This window comes from Oncorhynchus gorbuscha, linkage group LG05 (assembly GCF_021184085.1).
Source record: "Oncorhynchus gorbuscha isolate QuinsamMale2020 ecotype Even-year linkage group LG05, OgorEven_v1.0, whole genome shotgun sequence".
Classification (NCBI taxonomy): Eukaryota; Metazoa; Chordata; class Actinopteri; order Salmoniformes; family Salmonidae; genus Oncorhynchus; species Oncorhynchus gorbuscha.
Genome location: NC_060177.1, coordinates 94,022,035 through 94,037,745, shown reverse-complemented (window position 1 = coordinate 94,037,745; position 15,711 = coordinate 94,022,035). Strand labels below are relative to the sequence as shown.

The 15,711-nt window shown below is 44.1% G+C and overlaps 1 protein-coding gene across 1 annotated transcript in view; it reads left to right on the top strand.

Moving 5' to 3' along the window:
* The window catches only part of LOC124036674 (PDZ domain-containing protein 2-like), a 217,644-nt gene that overhangs the window by 113,207 nt on the left and 88,726 nt on the right, over positions 1–15,711 (top strand). The window contains 2 exon segments of the mRNA XM_046351518.1: positions 2,755–2,887; positions 14,834–15,025. Coding sequence (XP_046207474.1) covers positions 2,755–2,887; positions 14,834–15,025 — 325 coding nt within the window.

Genomic DNA, 15,711 nt, shown 5'->3' with positions numbered 1-15,711 from the left:
GCATATAGCATTTGATTTGTCATAGCACATAGCACATAGCATTTGATTTGTCATAGCACATAGCACATAGCATTTGATTTGTCATAGCACATAGCACATAGCATTTGATTTGTCATAGCACATAGCATTTGATTTGTCATAGCATATAGCATTTGATTTGTCATAGCATATAGCATTTGATTTGTCATAACATATAGCATTTGATTTGTCATAGCACATAGAACATAGCATTTGATTTGTCATAGCATATAGCATTTGATTTGTCATAACATATAGCATTTGATTTGTCATAGCATATAGCATTTGATTTGTCATAGCATATAGCATTTGATTTGTCATAGCACATAGCACATAGCATTTGATTTGTCATAGCACATAGCACATAGCATTTGATTTGTCATAGCACATAGCATTTGATTTGTCATAGCATATAGCATTTGATTTGTTATAGCATATAGCATTTGATTTGTCATAACATATAGCATTTGATTTGTCATAGCATATAGCATTTGATTTGTCATAGCATATAGCATTTGATTTGTCATAGCACATAGCACATAGCATTTGATTTGTCAAAGCACATAGGACATAGCATTTGATTTGTCATAGCACATAGCATTTGATTTGTCATAGCATATAGCATTTGATTTGTCATAGCATATAGCATTTGATTTGTCATAGCACATAGCATTTGATTTGTCATAGCATATAGCATTTGATTTGTCATAGAATATAGCATTTGATTTGTCATAGCATATAGCATTTGATTTGTCATAGCATATAGCATTTGATTTGTCATAGCACATAGCACATAGCATTTGATTTGTCATAGCACATAGCACATAGCATTTGATTTGTCATAGCACATAGCATTTGATTTGTCATAGCATATAGCATTTGATTTGTCATAGCATATAGCATTTGATTTGTCATAGCACATAGCATTTGATTTGTCATAGCATATAGCATTTGATTTGTCATAGCACATAGCATTTGATTTGTCATAGCATATAGCATTTGATTTGTCATAGCATATAGCATTTGATTTGTCATAGCACATAGCATTTGATTTGTCATAGCATATAGCATTTGATTTGTCATAGCATATAGCATTTGATTTGTCATAGCATATAGCATTTGATTTGTCATAGCATATAGCATTTGATTTGTCATAGCACATATAGCATTTGATTTGTCATAGCACATAGTCATAGCATAGCATTTGATTTGTCATAGCACATAGCATTTGATTTGTCATAGCATATAGCATTTGATTTGTCATAGCACATAGCATTTGATTTGTCATAGCATATAGCATTTGATTTGTCATAGCATATAGCATTTGATTTGTCATAGCACATAGAACATAGCATTTGATTTGTCATAGCATATAGCATTTGATTTGTCATAGCATATAGCATTTGATTTGTCATAGCATATAGCATTTGATTTGTCATAGCATATAGCATTTGATTTGTCATAGCACATAGCATTTGATTTGTCATAGCATTTGATTTGATTTGTCATAGCACATAGCATTTGATTTGTCATAGCATATAGCATTTGATTTGTCATAGCATATAGCATTTGATTTGTCATAGCATATAGCATTTGATTTGTCATAACATATAGCATTTGATTTGTCATAGCATATAGCATTTGATTTGTCATAGCATATAGCATTTGATTTGTCATAGCATATAGCATTTGATTTGTCATAGCATATAGGACATAGCATTTGATTTGTCATAGCACATAGCATTTGATTTGTCATAGCATATAGCATTTGATTTGTCATAGCATATAGCATTTGATTTGTCATAGCATATAGCATTTGATTTGTCATAGCATATAGCATTTGATTTGTCATAGCATAGATTTGTCATAGCATTTGATTTGTCATAGCATATAGCATTTGATTTGTCATAGCATATAGCATTTGATTTGTCATAGCACATAGCACATAGCATTTGATTTGTCATAGCACATAGCACATAGCATTTGATTTGTCATAGCACATAGCATTTGATTTGTGATTTTTGATTTGTCATAGCATATAGCATTTGATTTGTCATAGCATATAGCATTTGATTTGTCATAGCATATAGCATTTGATTTGTCATAGCACATAGCATTTGATTTGTCATAGCATATAGCATTTGATTTGTCATAGCATATAGCATTTGATTTGTCATAGCATATAGCATTTGATTTGTCATAGCATATAGCATTTGATTTGTCATAGCATATAGCATTTGATTTGTCATAGCATATAGCATTTGATTTGTCATAGCATATAGCATTTGATTTGTCATAGCATATAGCATTTGATTTGTCATAGCATATAGCATTTGATTTGTCATAGCATATAGCATTTGATTTGTCATAGCATATAGCATTTGATTTGTCATAGCATATAGCATTTGATTTGTCATAGCATATAGCATTTGATTTGTCATAGCATATAGCATTTGATTTGTCATAGCATATAGCATTTGATTTGTCATAGCATATAGCATTTGATTTGTCATAGCATATAGCATTTGATTTGTCATAGCATATAGCATTTGATTTGTCATAGCATATAGCATTTGATTTGTCATAGCATATAGCATTTGATTTGTCATAGCACATAGCATTTGATTTGTCATAGCACATAGCATTTGATTTGTCATAGCATATTATTTGTCACATGCTGCGAATACTACAGGCGTAGACTTTAGCGTGAAATGTGTGTGTGTGTGTGTGTTTTAGGGATGGACGTCTGAAGGCTGGTGATGAGCTCCTGATGATCAACGGTCAGTCTCTGGTCGGCCTGTCTCATTCAGAGGCTGTAGACATCCTACGCTCTACCGCTGGACTGGTACAACTGGTCGTCACTAGCAGGGTGAGTACACGCACGGACGGACACGCACGCACGGACGGACACACGCACGGACGGACGGACGGACACACACACACGCACGCACCACAGGAGGTTGGTGGCACTTTAATTGAGGAGGATGTGCTCGTGTTAATGGCTGTAACGGAATATTTGTAATGGTATCAAATAAATCAAGCACGTGGTTTCCATGGTTTCCATTCCATTCCATTTACTCCGTTTCCAGATGTTATTATGAGCCGTCCTCCCCTCAGCAGCCTCCGCTGACACACACACACACACACACACACACACACACACACACACACACACACACACACACACACACACACACACACACACACACACACACACACACACACACACACACACACACACACACACACACACACACACACACACACACACACACACACACACACACGTACACTCAACACAACAGCCCTTTTTTTTGTGTGTCCAAAACAAATGTATTTCTCGAGCTCTTTCTTGTGTTTCTGAAAGGAGGGGGGAAAAAAATGCCCTTCTTCATATCTCAAATCATTTACAACTTCTGTTTTTAGACGTTGACTCAACATAGAAGAACAAAGTGAAGGAGGAAATCAAATAAAATAAATAAATAACATGAGAAATAACTCACATTACATTTACATTTAAGTCATTTAGCAGACGCTCTTGACGTAGAAGTTCTAACAGACAACACCAGAACACCTGATATGTATATACATACAGCTGCAGAGCAGAGAAGGGAAAAGGAGAGATCATCAACTGGATAAAAGTAGAAATGGGAAGAATCCGACACTAATCACTGAGCAAACTCATTGGCGTGTTAGGACTTGGTACACGAATTCCCTGGCTGGACACTTAAGCATTTAGCCTGGTACAATATGTTTCAATGTTGTACGATACATGTACCTTGTTTCAACATAATAATAAATATATATATCTGCAAGCAGCAATGTCGGGGTTCAAGCTGTGAACTAAAAGAATCTGAACTGATCATGCAGTATTTTGGACTATTTCTAATGATGTTGACTACTTTAATACGTCTTCTTCTCCAGAAGAACCAGGTTTGGTTCTATAGCATCTATGGGACGCACGTCGTGAAATGTTCTTGGGCTTTTGCTCAAACAATATGGCCACTATGAGCCAATGAGCTTGCGTTCATGTTTTTTCTTCCTGTCCAACAGCGTGACTATGGGTCCAAACTGAATTATACTTTATATAGGTTCCCTCTGCACGTGTGCCAAATTTCATCACTCTTGAGTCAAACAGATCAAGAGATATAAACATGTGCCTGTTTATAGCAGCCCTTGTGTGGTCCATGTGAATGTGCTTGTATACGTTGAGTCTTCACAGTGTTTTGTTACAATACGAATATATCCATGACTGATTAATATGCGTTTATATATGCCAGACCACGCCCACATGAATGCTTATTGGTCAGTGTTCTTTTTAGGTAATAGTCTAGAAAGTATTGCGTTGGTCTGTAGATGCCACATATGAAGTTTCATGCAGATCTGGTCATTCCGTTGCCAGAGGACTAGCGTTTTAAGTGTTTGTTTTAAAACTCCATTCTAAATAGAGGAAAAGCCATCATGCCAGAGTTTATGGGTCCTACACGGAAATTTGACCTCTAGGTCAAACACGGTGAGGGGTGTGACTTTTCAAAATGTTTCATTTTCAATCGCTTGTTAGAGCGCCACCATCTGTTCAATTTGCATGGCATAGCCCTGAACAAGGCAGTTAACCCGCTGTTCCTAGGCCGTCATTGTAAATAAGAATTGGTTCTTATCTGACATGCCTAGTTAAACAAAGGTCAAATTTTAAAACATTAAATCAGATGGTGTGGTCTTTTAGTCCTTTACCATTATGCTAGGTTGTAAACTCCTAAGCCAAACCATTTCACCGGGGAAATTTAGGGAAGAGTAATAATAACCAACAACAACGAATACAAAAGGGGTTTCAGCAGTCAATCATATATTTATTTTATATAGGCCTTTTCATTCCAATCAATAATCTCAAAGTCACTTTGGAAAAAAATGACAAAATGTTGAATGAAATCTGGCAGGTCTTTGTTGATGGTTTTCCACTGCTTCAGATTGTCTTGAAGCAGTTCAGAAAGGCATTAAGTAGCAGCAGCTTGAGTTGAGGGAGCATCGATGATACAGAGAGAAAAGAGTTGAGGGAGCATCGATGATACAGAGAGAAAAGAGTTGAGGGAGCATCGATGATACAGAGAGAAAAGAGTTGAGGGAGCATCGATGATACAGACAGGCAGAGAGAAAAGAGTTGAGGGAGCATCGATGATACAGAGAGAAAAGAGTTGAGGGAGCATCGATGATACAGACAGGCAGGGAGACAAGAGTTGAGGGAGCATCGATGATACAGACAGGCAGAGAGAAAAGAGTTGAGGAAACATCGATGATCCAGAGAGAAAAGAGTTGAGGGAGCATCGATGATACAGAGAGAAAAGAGTTGAGGGAGCATCGATGATACAGAGAGAAAAGAGTTGAGGGAGCATCGAGGATACAGAGAGAAAAGAGTTGAGGGAGCATCGAGGATACAGAGAGGCAGAGAGAAAAGAGTTGAGGAAACATCGATGATCCAGAGAGAAAAGAGTTGAGGGAGCATCGAGGATACAGACAGGCAGGGAGACAAGAGTTGAGGGAGCATCGATGATACAGACAGGCAGAGAGAAAAGAGTTGAGGAAACATCGATGATCCAGAGAGAAAAGAGTTGAGGGAGCATCGAGGATACAGAGAGAAAAGAGTTGAGGGAGCATCGATGATACAGACCGGAAGAGAGAAAAGAGTTGAGGGAGCATCGATGATACAGACAGCCAGAGAGAAAAGAGTTGAGGGAGCATCGATGATACAGACAGGCAGAGAGAAAAGAGTTGAGGGAGCATCGATGATACAGACAGCCAGAGAGAAAAGAGTTGAGGGAGCATCGATGATACAGACAGGCAGAGAGAAAAGAGTTGAGGGAGCATTGATGATACAGAAAGGCAGAGAGAAAAGGGTTGAGGGAGCATCGATGATACAGACAGGCAGAGAGAAAAGAGTTGAGGGAGCATCGATGATACAGACAGGCAGGGAGAAAAGAGTTGAGGGAGCATCGATGATACAGAGAGAAAAGAGTTGAGGGAGCATCGATGATACAGACAGGCAGGGAGACAAGTGTTGAGGGAGCATCGATGATACAGACAGGCAGAGAGAAAAGAGTTGAGGGAGCATCGATGATACAGAGAGAAAAGAGTTGAGGGAGCATCGATGATACAGACAGGCAGGGAGACAAGAGTTGAGGGAGCATTGATGATACAGACAGGCAGAGAGAAAAGAGTTGAGGGAGCATCGATGATACAGAGAGAAAAGAGTTGAGGGAGCATCGATTATACAGACAGGTAGAGAGAAAAGAGTTGAGGGAGCATCGATGATACAGACAGGCAGGGAGAAAAGAGTTGAGGGAGCATCGATGATACAGACAGGTAGAGAGAAAAGAGTTGAGGGAGCATCGATGCGCCGGAAGAGAAAAAAGAGTTGACAGACCGGAAGACAGCCAGAAAAAAGAGTTGAGGGAGCATCGATGATACAGACCGGAAGAGAGAAAAGAGTTGAGGGAGCATCGATGATACAGACAGGCAGAGAGAAAAGAGTTGAGGGAGCATCGATGATACAGACAGGCAGAGTGAAAAGAGTTGAGGGAGCATCGATGATACAGACAGGCAGAGAGAAACGTCCATCAGATAGGGTAGGGTTGTAGTGTGTTAGTGTGGAAGGGTTGTAGTGTGTTAGTGTTGTATAGTGTGTTAGTGGGAGGGTCTTAGTGTGGAAGGGTTGTAGTGTGCTAGTGTTGAAGGGTTGTAGTGTGTTAGTGTGGAAGGGTTGTAGTGTGTTAGTGTGGAAGGGTTGTAGTGTGTTAGTGTGGAAGGGATGTAGTGTGTTAGTGTGGAAGGGTTGTAGTGTGCTAGTGTTGAAGGGTTGTAGTGTGTTAGTGTTGAATGGTTGTAGTGTGTTAGTGGAAGGGTTGTAGTGTGTTAGTGTGGAAGGGTTGTAGTGTGTTAGTGTTGAAGGGTTGTAGTGTGTTAGTGTGGAAGGGTTGTAGTGTGTTAGTGTTGAAGGGTTGTAGTGTGTTAGTGTTGAAGGGTTGTAGTGTGTTAGTGTTGAAGGGTTGTAGTGTGTTAGTGTGGAAGGGTTGTAGTGTGTTAGTGTTGAAGGGTTGTAGTGTGTTAGTGTTGAAGGGTTGTAGTGTGTTAGTGTTGAAGGGTGGTAGTGTGTTAGTGTGGAAGGGTTGTAGTGTGTTAGTGTGGAAGGGTTGTAGTGTGTTAGTTTGGAAGGGTTGTAGTGTGTTAGTGTGGAAGGGTTGTAGTGTGTTAGTGTGGAAGGGTTGTAGTGTGTTAGTGTTGTATAGTGTGTTAGTGGGAGGGTTGTAGTGTGTTAGTGGGAGGGTTGTTGTGTGCTAGTGTTGAAGGGTTGTAGTGCTGAAGGGTTGTAGTGTTGTTGTGTTGAAGTGTTGTTGTGTTGAAGGGTTGTAGTGTTGAATGGTTGTAGTGTTGAAGGGTTGTAGTGTTGAAGGGTTGTAGTGTTGAAGGGTTGTAGTGTGTTAGTGTTGAAGGGTTGTAGTGTGTTAGTGTTGAAGGGTTGTAGTGTGTTAGTTTTGAAGGGTTGTAGTGTTGAAGGGTTGTAGTGTGTTAGTGTTGAAGGGTTGTAGTGTGTTAGTGGAAGGGTTGTAGTGTGTTAGTGTGGAAGGGTTGTAGTGTGTTAGTGTTGAAGGGTTGTAGTGTGTTAGTGTTGAAGGGTTGTAGTGTGTTAGTGTGGAAGGGATGTAGTGTGTTAGTGTGGAAGGGTTGTAGTGTGCTAGTGTTGAAGGGTTGTAGTGTGTTAGTGTTGAAGGGTTGTAGTGTGTTAGTTTTGAAGGGTTGTAGTGTTGAAGGGTTGTAGTGTGTTAGTGTTGAAGGGTTGTAGTGTGTTAGTGGAAGGGTTGTAGTGTGTTAGTGTGGAAGGGTTGTAGTGTGTTAGTGTTGAAGGGTTGTAGTGTGTTAGTGTTGAAGGGTTGTATAGTGTTAGTGTTGAAGGGTTGTAGTGTGCTAGTGTTGAAGGGTTGTAGTGTGTTAGTGTTGAAGGGTTGTAGTGTGTTAGTGGAAGGGTTGTAGTGTGTTAGTGTTGAAGGGTTGTAGTGTGTTAATAATAATATAATAATATATGCATTTACATTACATTTACATTACATTTAAGTCATTTAGCAGACGCTCTTATCCAGAGCGACTTACAAATTGGTGCATTCACCTTATGACATCCAGTGGGACAGTCACTTAACAATAGTGCATCTAAAACTTAGGGGGGTGAGAGGGATTACTTATCCTATCCTAGGTATTCCTTAAAGAGGTGGGGTTTCAGGTGTCTCCGGAAGGTGGTGATTGACTCCGCTGTCCTGGCGTCGTGAGGGAGTTTGTTCCACCATTGGGGGGCCAGGGCAGCGAACAGTTTTGACTGGGCTGAGCGGGAGCTGTACTTCCTCAGTGGTAGGGAGGCGAGCAGGCCAGAGGTGGATGAACGCAGTGCCCTTGTTTGGGTGTAGGGCCTGATCAGAGCCTGGAGGTACTGAGGTGCCGTTCCCCTCACAGCTCCGTAGGCAAGCACCATGGTCTTGTAGCGGATGCGAGCTTCAACTGGAAGCCAGTGGAGAGAACGGAGGAGCGGGGTGACGTGAGAGAACTTGGGAAGGTTGAACACCCGACGGGCTGCGGCGTTCTGGATGAGTTGAAGGGGTTTAATGGCACAGGCAGGGAGCCCAGCCAACAGCGAGTTGCAGTAATCCAGACGGGAGATGACAAGTGCCTGGATTAGGACCTGCGCCGCTTCCTGTGTGAGGCAGGGTCGTACTCTGCGGATGATGTAGAGCATGAACCTACAGGAACGGGCCACCGCCTTGATGTTGGTTGAGAACGACAGGGTGTTGTCCAGGATCACGCCAAGGTTCTTGGCGCTCTGGGAGGAGGACACAATGGAGTTGTCAACCGTGATGGCGAGATCATGGAACGGGCAGTCCTTCCCCGGGAGGAAGAGCAGCTCCGTCTTGCCGAGGTTGAGGTGGTGATCCGTCATCCACACTGATATGTCTGCCAGACATGCAGAGATGCGATTCGCCACCTGGTCATCAGAAGGGGGAAAGGAGAAGATTAATTGTGTGTCGTCTGCATAGCAATGATAAGAGAGACCATGTGAGGTTATGACAGAGCCAAGTGACTTGGTGTATAGCGAGAATAGGAGAGGGCCAAGAACAGAGCCCTGGGGGACACCAGTGGTGAGAGCGCGTGGTGAGGAGACAGATTCTCGCCACGCCACCTGGTAGGAGCGACCTGTCAGGTAGGACGCAATCCAAGCGTGGGCCGCTGGAGATGCCCAACTCGGAGAGGGTGGAGAGGAGGATCTGATGGTTCACAGTATCGAAGGCAGCCGATAGATCTAGAAGGATGAGAGCAGAGGAGAGAGAGTTAGCTTTAGCAGTGCGGAGCGCCTCCGTGATACAGAGGAGAGCAGTCTCAGTTGAATGACTAGTCTTGAAACCTGACTGATTTGGATCAAGAAGGTCATTCAGAGAGAGATAGCGGGAGAGCTGGCCAAGGACGGCACGTTCAAGAGTTTTGGAGAGAAAAGAAAGAAGGGATACTGGTCTGTAATTGTTGACATCGGAGGGATCGAGTGTAGGTTTTTTCAGAAGGGGTGCAACTCTCGCTCTCTTGAAGACGGAAGGGACGTAGCCAGCGGTCAGGGATGAGTTGATGAGCGAGGTGAGGTAAGGGAGAAGGTCTCCGGAAATGGTCTGGAGAAGAGAGGAGGGGATAGGGTCAAGCGGGCAGGTTGTTGGGCGGCCGGCCGTCACAAGACGCGAGATTTCATCTGGAGAGAGAGGGAGAAAGAGGTCAGAGCACAGGGTAGGGCAGTGTGAGCAGAACCAGCGGTGTCGTTTGACTTAGCAAACGAGGATCGGATGTCGTCGACCTTCTTTTCAAAATGGTTGACGAAGTCATCTGCAGAGAGGGAGGAGGGGGGGGGCGGAGGATTCAGGAGGGAGGAGAAGGTGGCAAAGAGCTTCCTAGGGTTAGAGGCAGATGCTTGGAATTTAGCGTGGTAGAAAGTGGCTTTAGCAGCAGAGACAGAGGAGGAAAATGTAGAGAGGAGGGAGTGAAAGGATGCCAGGTCCGCAGGGAGGCGAGTTTTCCTCCATTTCCGCTCGGCTGCCCGGAGCCCTGTTCTGTGAGCTCGCAATGAGTCATCGAGCCACGGAGCGGGAGGGGAGGACCGAGCCGGCCTGGAGGATAGGGGACATAGAGAGTCAAGGGATGCAGAGAGGGAGGAGAGGAGGGTTGAGGAGGCAGAATCAGGAGATAGGTGGGAGAAGGTTTGAGCGGAGGGAAGAGATGATAGGATGGAAGAGGAGAGAGTAGCGGGGGAGAGAGAGCGAAGGTTGGGACGGCGCGATACCATCCGAGTAGGGGCAGTGTGGGAGGTGTTGGATGAGAGCGAGAGGGAAAAGGATACAAGGCAGTGGTCGGAGACTTGGAGGGGAGTTGCAATGAGGTTAGTGGAAGAACAGCATCTAGTAAAGATGAGGTCGAGCGTATTGCCTGCCTTGTGAGTAGGGGGGGAAGGTGAGAGGGTGAGGTCAAAAGAGGAGAGGAGTGGAAAGAAGGAGGCAGAGAGGAAAGAGTCAAAGGTAGACGTGGGGAGGTTAAAGTCGCCCAGAACTGTGAGAGGTGAGCCGTCCTCAGGAAAGGAGCTGCCATTTAGCAGACGCTTTTATCCAAAGCGACTTACAGTCATGTGTGCATACATTCTACGTATGGGTGGTCCCGGGGATCGAACCCACTACCCTGGCGTTACAAGCGCCATTAGTGTGGAAGGGTTGTAGTGTGTTAGTGTTGAAGGGTTGTAGTGTGTTAGTGTTGAAAGGTTGTAGTGTTGAAGGGTTGTAGTGTGTTAGTGGAAGGGTTGTAGTGTGTTAGTGGAAGGGTTGTAGTGTGTTAGTGTTGAAGGGTTGTAGTGTGTTAGTGTTGAAGGGTTGTAGTGTGTTAGTGTTGAAGGGTAGTAGTGTGTTAGTGTGGAAGGGTTGTAGTGTGTTAGTGTTGAAGGGTTGTAGTGTGTTAGTGTGGAAGGGTTGTAGTGTGCTAGGGCTTTCTCCTATAGAGCTCCATTTTTATGGAACGGTCTGCCTACCCATGTCAGAGACGCAAACTCGGTCTCAACCTTTAAGTCTTTACTGAAGACTCATCTCTTCAGTGGGTCATATGATTGAGTGTAGTCTGGCCCAGGAGTGGGAAGGTGAACGGAAAGGCTCTGGAGCAACGAACCGCCCTTGCTGTCTCTGCCTGGCCGGTTCCCCGTTTTCCACTGGGATTCTCTGCCTCTAACCCTGTTACGGGGCTGAGTCACTGGCTTGCTGGGGCTCTCTAGTGCCGTCCCTGGGGGGATGCGTCACCTGGGTGGGTTGATTCACTGTTGTGGTCGGCCTGTCTGGGTTCCCCCCCACCCCTTGGGTTGTACCGTGTCGGAGATCTTTGTGGGCTATACTGGCCTGTCTCAGGATGGTAAGTTGGTGGTTGAAGATTTCCCTCTAGTGGTGTGAAAGTGGGTGGGGTTATATCCTTCCTGTTTGGCCCTGTCCGGGGTGTCCTCGGATGGGGCCACAGTGTTGAAGCCTCCAGTATTTATGCTGCAGTAGTTTATGTGTCGGGGGGAAGGATGTAGGGTCAGTTTGTTTATCTGTACTTCTCCTGTCCTATTCGGTGTCCTGTGTAAATCTAAGGGTTCTAATTCTCTCCTTCTCTCTTTCTTTCTCTCTCTCGGAGGACCTGAGCCCTAGAACCATGCCCCAGGACTACCTGACATGATGACTCCTTGCTGTCCCCAACCTGGCCATGCTGCTGCTCCAGTTTCAACTGGCCTGGGCCCTAGGACCATGTCCCAGGACTAGACATGAGGACTCCTTGCTGTCCCCAGTCCACCTGGCCATGTCCTGCTCCAGTTTCAACTGTTCTGCCTTACTATTATTCAACCATGCTGGTCATTTATGAACATTTGAACATCTTGGCCACGTTCTGTTATAATCTCCACCTGGCACAGCCAGAAGAGGACTGGCCACCCCACATATGCTCTCTCTAATTCTCTCTTTCTTTCTCTCTCTCGGAGGACCTGAGCCCTAGGACCGTTACCTGACATGATGGCTCCTTGCTGTCCCCAGTCCATCTGACTGTGCTGCTGCTCCAGTTTCAACTGTTCTGCCTTATTATTATTTGACCATGCTGGTCATTTATGAACATTTGAACATCTTGGTCATGTTCTGTTATAATCTCTACCCGGCACAGCCAGAAGAGGACTGGCCACCCCACATTTCCTCTCTAGGTTTCTTCCTAGGTTTTGGCCTTTCTAAGGGAGTTTTTCCTAGCCACCGTGTTTTTGACACCTGCATTGTTTGTGTTTGGGGTTTTAGGCTGGGTTTCTGTACAGCACTTTGAGTGTTGAGGGTTGTAGTGTGTTATGTTGATATCAGCTGATGTAAGGGTTGTAAATAAATTTGATTTGATTTGATTTGATTTGATTTAGTGTTGAAGGGTTGTAGTGTGCTACTGTTGAAGGGTTGTAGTGTGTTAGTGGAAGGGTTGTAGTGTGTTAGTGTTGAAGGGTTGTAGTGTGTTAGTGTGGAAGGGTTGTAGTGTGTTAGTGTTGAAGGGTTGTAGTGTGTTAGTGTTGAAGCGTTGTAGTGTTGTAGTGTTGAATGGTTGTAGTGTTGAAGGGTTGTAGTGTGGAAGGTTTGTAGTGTGGAAGGTTTGTAGTGTTGAAGGGTTGTAGTGTGGAAAGGTTGTAGTGTGGAAGGGTTGTAGTGTGGAAGGGTTGTAGTGTTGAAGGGTTGTAGTGTTGAAGGGTTGTAGTGTTAAAGGGTTGTAGTGTGGAAGGGTTGTAGTGTTGAAGGGTTGTAGTGTGGAAGGGTTGTAGTGTGGAATGGTTGTAGTGTGGAATGGTTGTAGTGTGGAAGGGTTGTAGTGTTGAAGGGTTGTAGTGTTGAAGGGTTTTAGTGTTGAAGGGTTGTAGTGTGTTAGTGCTGAAGTGTTGTAGTGTTGAATGGTTGTAGTGTGTTAGTGGAAGGGTTGTTGTGTGCTAGTGTTGAAGGGTTGTAGTGCTGAAGGGTTGTAGTGCTGAAGGGTTGTAGTGTTGAAGGGTTGTAGTGTTGAATGGTTGTAGTGTTGAAGGGTTGTAGTGTTGAAGGGTTGTAGTGTGTTAGTGTTGAAGGGTTGTAGCGTGTTAGTGTTGAAGGGTTGTAGTGTGTTAGTTTTGAAGGGTTGTAGTGTTGAATGGTTGTAGTGTTGAAGGGTTGTAGTGTTGAAGGGTTGTAGTGTGTTAGTGTTGAAGGGTTGTAGTGTGTTAGTGTGGAAGGGTTGTAGTGTGTTAGTGTTGAAGGGTTGTAGTGTGTTAGTGTTGAAGGGTTGTAGTGTTGAAGGGTTGTAGTGTGGAAGGGTTGTAGTGTGGAAGGGTTGTAGTGTGGAAGGGTTGTAGTGTTGAAGGGATGTAGTGTTGAAGGTTTGTAGTGTGGAAGGGTTGTAGTGTTGAAGGGTTGTAGTGTGGAAGGGTTGTAGTGTGGAAGGGTTGTAGTGTGGAAGGGTTGTAGTGTTGAAGGGTTGTAGTGTGGAAGGGTTGTAGTGTGGAAGGGTTGTAGTGTGGAAGGGTTGTAGTGTGGAAGGGTTGTAGTGGATGTCATAAGGTGAATGCACCAATTTGTAAGTCGCTCTGGATAAGAGCGTCTGCTAAATGACTTAAATGTAAATGTAAATGTTGAAGGGTTGTAGTGTTGAAGGGTTGTAGTGTTGAATGGTTGTAGTGTGTTAGTGGAAGGGTTGTTGTGTGTTAGTGTTGAAGGGTTGTAGTGTGTTAGTTTTGAAGGGTTGTAGTGTTGAAGGGTTGTAGTGTTGAAGGGTTGTAGTGTGTTAGTGTTGAAGGGTTGTAGTGTTGAAGGGTTGTAGTGTGTTAGTGTTGAAGGGTTGTAGTGTGTTAGTGTTGAAGGGTTGTAGTGTGTTAGTTTTGAAGGGTTTTAGTGTTGAAGGGTTGTAGTGTGTTAGTGTTGAAGGGTGGTAGTGTTGAAGGGTTGTAGTGTTGAAGGGTTGTAGTGTTGAAGGGTTGTAGTGTTGAAGGGTTGTAGTGTTGAAGGGTTGTAGTGTTGAAGGGTTGTAGTGTTGAAGGGTTGTAGTGTTGAAGGGTTGTAGTGTGCGTGTGGGAACATCTAAAACATTCAAGAGATCTTAATCGTCTTGAAGGGAAATGCAGGCTGAAACAACGTTAAAAATACACACAGAACACACACTACATGTCCCTTCCACTCTTCTGAACACACACACACACACACACACACACACACACACACACACACACACACACACACACACACACACACACACACACACACACACACACACACACACACACACACACACACACACACACACACACACACACACACACACACACACAGTCATCCATCCCTTCCACTCTTCTGAACACACACACACACACACAGTCATCCATCCCTTCCACTCTTCTGAACACACACACACACACACACACACACACACACACACACACACACACACACACACACACACACACACACACACACACACACACACACACACACACACACACACACACACACACACACACACACACACACACAGTCATCCATTCCTTCCACTCTTCTACACACACACACACACACACACACACACACACACACACACACACACACACACACACACACACACACACACACACACACACACACACACACACACACACACACACACACACACACACACACACACACACACACACACACACACACAGTCATCCATCCCTTCCTTCCACACTCACTGTTCTCCCCTCTTCCTCTGGTTCATTCAGGAGGAGTCTGAAGTTGATTTCCACCGGTATCCGTCCACCAGCCTGCCGGACCTGGTCAGTACCTGCGCCTCGTCTTCCTCCTCTGCTTCTCCCAGCGACAATCAGGAGAACATGGAACCTCATCACAGGCACGGAGTTTGGGAGGACCTCGCAGCCAGCAGCCTCAGCCTCTCTCGGTCTCGACCTACCACAGTACGTGTGTGTTTACAGTGTGTGTCTCTTGTGTTTAGGTGTGGAAGTCTGTCTGGTCTCTTTCTCTCTCGATGTGGGTGTGTTTTGAGACCATGAGCTATAACAACTGTGCTGGATCTCTACCTGCTTAGAGCTACAAACACTTTCCCTCTGATATCTGGAGAGGATGTCCTGTATCTGTCCTTCATCTTCTGCTTCGCTTCTTCAAATCCAGTCAAATTTTACTTGCCATATGCTTGCTAAACAACAGGTGTAGACTAACAGGGAAATGTTTGGTAAACAACAGGTGTAGACTAACAGGGAAATGTTTGGTAAACAACAGGTGTAGACTAACAGGGAAATGATTACTTTACTGGGCCCTTCCCAACAACGCAGAAAGAAAGAAAATGGAGAAATAATTAAAAAATAACGAAATTAAATTATAACATGAGGAATAAATACACAATGATTAACGATAACCTGGATATATACACAGAGTACCAGTACTGAGTCAATGTACAGGGGTACGAGGTAATAACTTGGCTATATACACAGAGTACCAGTACTGAGTCGATGTACAGGGGTACGAGGTAATAACCTGGCTATATACACAGGGTACCAGTACTGAGTCAATGTACAGGGGTATGAGGTAATAACTTGGCTATATACACTGGGTACCAGTACTGAGTCAATGTACAGGGGTACGA